This window comes from Oncorhynchus mykiss, chromosome 16 (genome assembly GCF_013265735.2).
Source record: "Oncorhynchus mykiss isolate Arlee chromosome 16, USDA_OmykA_1.1, whole genome shotgun sequence".
NCBI lineage: Eukaryota > Metazoa > Chordata > Actinopteri > Salmoniformes > Salmonidae > Oncorhynchus > Oncorhynchus mykiss.
In genome coordinates, this window is record NC_048580.1 from 35,076,000 (window position 1) to 35,080,362 (window position 4,363).

Here is a 4,363-nt window from a genome sequence, read left to right on the forward strand (position 1 = left end):
CCTCTTTCCCTACTGTATTTAATTAATTTATTTATTTTGCTCCTTTGCACCCCATTATTTTTATTTCTACTTTGCACATTCTCCCATTGCAAATCTACCATTCCAGTGTTTTACTTGTTATATTGTATTTACTTTGCCACCATGGCCTTTTTGCCTTTACCTCCCTTATCTCACCTCATTTGCTCACATCGTATATGGACTTGTTTATACTGTATTATTGACTGTATGTTTGTTTTACTCCATGTGTCGTTTAATGTGTCGAACTGCTTTGCTTTATCTTGGCCAGGTCGCAATTGTAAATGAGAACTTGTTCTCAACTTGCCTACCTGGTTAAATAAAGGTGAAATAAATAAATAAAATAAATATCCGTTTGGACGCTACAGACATTTTTGTGAGAAGACTGTAGCTCGGGCGTCACTAGTTAACACAGCCACAAAGTCTTAATTATGGCTAAACCCTGCCCATTTCTACAATTTATTTTGTTTTTATAAACCTAACCCTAACATTAACCCCAACCACACTGCTAACCTTATGCCTAACCCTAACCTTAAATTAAGATCCAAAAGTTAAATGTTTTTGCCAATTTCGTCTTTGTGGTTGTGTTATCAAATGTAAACAGACATATTGTGATGGGGATGTATTTATCATGCTACTTAAATATATAGACTCTGTGGGTTAAAAAATACCATACTTGCCCAGAGGAACCAGGGTGACCACCTTTTGCAGGGTGAGTAAGAGTCAACATAGTTATATGTAATTACCAAGAGTTCCAAGTCAAGTCAGTACATGCCACTGGGATAGGAAAGGGCTAACTCTGGACTTTGACAGCCACATAAGTGGATTGAAATGTTTGAGCATTTGAGTTGTAGGCTGCAGTTGATTTGTCCTACTGCTGATTCTTAGCATTAGCAGTGGCTACCAGATGCCATTTAACAGCAGATGTCATAGATTTGTGGATTCAAATGTCTAAGAACTTTCTGTTGGAGGTGCCAGTGCATTTGACCTACTACTTATAGGCTAGTGTTGATATTTAGTAGCAGTGGCTAATGTAATGCATGGAGACAATTTTTTATTTAACTAGGCAAGGCATTAAGAACAAATTCTTATTTACATTGACAGCCTAGGGAGAGTGGGTTTAACGTCCTTGTTCAGGTGCAGAATGACAGATTTGTACCTTGTCAGGTCAGGGATTAGATCGAGCAACCTTTCGGTTACAGGCCCAATGCTCTAAACACTATGCATGGCGCACAACATGCTGATAAAACTACTGTTGTTAAATGTTTATTTCAATACCAGGTGATAAGGTCATAGATGGAGAGTACCTGGGGGCTCATTTATAAAACATTTTTTTTTATATCAAATAAAGTTGTTTCATTTTCATTTAAAAATTGCACAATTTCATGCAAAATCTAGGTAAATTGCAATTTTTTTTTTACATCAAGTTCAAGATTCATAAATCACATTGCTGCTGTGGATTTCATTGTAGGCACAATTTATAATCAAATCTGTGTTTACGATGGTTTTACAAATGAGGCCCTGCAGGTCTGTATGTTTTTATCAGGTGATGATGGGTCTTCGTCAGAGTAGGTAGTTTAGGACTGGAGGATTATTTTAGTACCAGTGACATGCATTGCCATTTGAAGTGCAGCATGACCTTTGATGGAACATCAACACCTACACCTAGAGTTCACCAACACCTACAGAGTTCACCAACACCTACAGAGTTCACCTACACCTACTGAGTTCACCAACACCAACAGAGTTCCCCTACAGAGCTCAATGCACTTGACACACATGTATGATGTTTTGAGTGTTTATTTGTTTTAAAGGACAGGTTCACAATATTATGGACAGTTTCACAATAGGTTGTTTTTAATCTTTGACATATTTCTGAAAAAGACAGACCTCACATCAGCAGGAACTGAATAAATATACCTGTAATATATAGATATATATATATATATATACACACACATATATATATAAATACAGTATATATACACACATATATAGGCTTAAATAAAAATACATTTTACAATATATTAGTCCTATAAAGTCATATGAGGAAACCATTTTTTGACTTTACGTCTTAAATGGAGCAGCCCGTCTGTGTCCAGGATATCATGCATTCGATTCGCAAAAGGTTTGTTGTTGCTAGGTTTGTTCTTAATAGTTGTGAGAAGGTCCAGGACAGTTGACTTTTCTGTGAAGTTTTTCCCTGCACTCCTCCTGAGCACAGTCATCAGTCTTTTGTGCTTTCTTGATGTGAGGATCTGCAGTCCCAGGAATTCCATCAACTCTCCATCACAGATAGCTTCATCTGAGTGATTGAGAGAGAGCGATAGAGAGAGTGTGAGTGAAGGAGTGAGAGAGAGAAAAGAGAGCAACCAAGACCATAATAATTGACTGTATTTCAATAAATGAGACCACCATTTGTGATAAACAAAAAGGCTTTTCAGTCAGTTTTAGTAGGTAAGCAGGTGACAACAACATACAATTATTAAACTAGTCATTCAATACATGTTTTTTTAATGTGTATCCAAAAGACTAAACAACTGCATGGACAGAATCTTCAAACGTTCAACATTTATTGTGGATTATACTGTTCAAATTAACATCAATCTCTCACCTTCCTGTGTTATTGAACCACTCTTACAGGCTGAGCAGTAAACATCATGCCTGTCGTCGCCAGGTATAGTGGTGCGATCTGGAGTACACACAGTGAACTTCTGACATGATTTCCTGCTGGAGGAATCTGCAGAGAAGAAGCCCCCTCGGCAAGGTTCACATGTCACATCAGAGTATGCTGTTCCTGGAAAATAAGAATGTTGATCGTATAGCCTACATGGTGTATCATCCGCAAACCACAATAAAGGAAAACCCTGGTGGTGTGCATAGTCAATTGGAAACATAGGTGTGGAAAAGGCATCTTTATTATGAAAGCCTAACATTATATTATCACTTACCATTAGAGAGCACCCCTTCGCCGGGCAGACACCTGCTGTGCCTTGAACATGATCCATGTCTCATATAAAACCCGTCCTTGCACTCGCACTTTCGGTTGTGAAATTGGGTGCACTGCACGCTGACAAACTGATCATCCGTGCAAAAAATATTGCAGTATTGACACCGCTCGATGTAGTTCCAGATTTCTGTGTAGTGGGACTTTGGGCAAGGTTCGCATTCTGTCTTGCTGTCCTTCGTGCAACGCATCCGTAAGTGTGTTCCGGGAGGACATTTGTCGCATGTAAAGGAAACTCCTGTCACGTCATCTCTCCAGATGTAGGTCGGTGTAAGTGCGCCTGGCTCTGGCTCGTTGCCGCCACAGAGCGTGAATACCAGGAGCGGCAGAAAAAAATCGATCAGCTATTGGAAGAAAGAGCAGTGTTATAATTTAGAATCAATCATAACTTTTATGTAGGCTAGGTTACGTCTCATAGTATGGCTGTCCAATGCCATCAAATTACTATTTCATATGAGGCTATTCAGCTTCAAGAGTTACGGTATAATATACATTCATTCCTACAGGCACTGAAGAGGCCGGTATATTTGAGTAGAGAAATAACTCACCAGATACATTTCCCTCTCTAGTCAGCTAGCAACTGGTTTGTTCACCGTCTTTCGAGTGGATAAATAGTGATGATGACTCATTTCTCATGCTCAGTTCTCAAAAACATCCTGCCTTTTCGATAGTCTGGAACATATCACATGGTGTTGTCATTGCGTGCAACGAAATCATGTGGGTTGATTCAACTCAAGAGACCACATAGGTCATGTTTGCTTACCAACAATTGTCATTCTTCTTCCTAATCCACATGCACCCTATTCTCCACAAGGGCCTGCCATCATTTACTTTGAACTGGACTGTTTTTACAGGCAGTAGTGCCTGTCGTCATTCACTTTGAACTGGACTGTGTGTTTACAGGCAGTAGGGCCTGCCGTCATTCACTTTGAACTGGACTGTGTGTTTACAGGCAGTAGGGCCTGCCGTCATTCACTTTGAACTGGACTGTGTGTTTACAGGTAGTAGGGCCTGCCATCATTCACTTTGAACTGGACTGTGTGTTTACAGGCAGTAGGGCCTGCCATCATTCACTTTGAACTGGACTGTGTTTGCAGACAGTAGGGCCTGTCGTCATTCACTTGGAACTGGACTGTGTGTTTACAGGCAGTAGGGCCTGTCGTCATTCACTTTGAACTGGACTGTGTTTACAGGCAGTAGGGCCTGCCATCATTCACTATGAACTGGACTGTGTGTTTACAGGCAGTAGGGCCTGCCGTCATTCACTTGGAACTGGACTGTGTGTTGACAAGCAGTAGGGCCTACAGTCATTCACTTTGAGCTGGACTGTGTGTTTACAGG

The 4,363-nt window shown here is 40.2% G+C and overlaps 1 protein-coding gene across 1 annotated transcript; it reads right to left on the reverse strand.

Annotated features, from left to right (window-relative positions):
* Window positions 1-1,807: 1,807 nt before the first annotated feature.
* On the reverse strand, window positions 1,808-3,707 carry LOC110491862 (tumor necrosis factor receptor superfamily member 6B). The gene is made up of 4 exons (XM_036946755.1): window positions 3,571-3,707; window positions 2,967-3,366; window positions 2,630-2,812; window positions 1,808-2,320 (listed from the first exon to the last, which is right to left on the reverse strand). The coding sequence occupies exons 1-4, from the start codon at window positions 3,577-3,579 to the stop codon at window positions 2,049-2,051; spliced, it is 864 nt and encodes a 287-aa protein (XP_036802650.1). The 5' UTR covers window positions 3,580-3,707; the 3' UTR covers window positions 1,808-2,048.
* Between the last annotated feature and the right edge of the window lie 656 nt (window positions 3,708-4,363).

Excerpts from the sequence above, each read along its gene's own strand:
- LOC110491862 (XM_036946755.1), bottom strand. Across the intron at positions 2,813-2,966 it reads CGAAGGGGTGCTCTCTAATG|GAACAGCATACTCTGATGTG; the intron begins GTAAGTGATAAT and ends CTTATTTTCCAG. Across the intron at positions 2,321-2,629 it reads TGGTTCAATAACACAGGAAG|ATGAAGCTATCTGTGATGGA; the intron begins GTGAGAGATTGA and ends TCAATCACTCAG.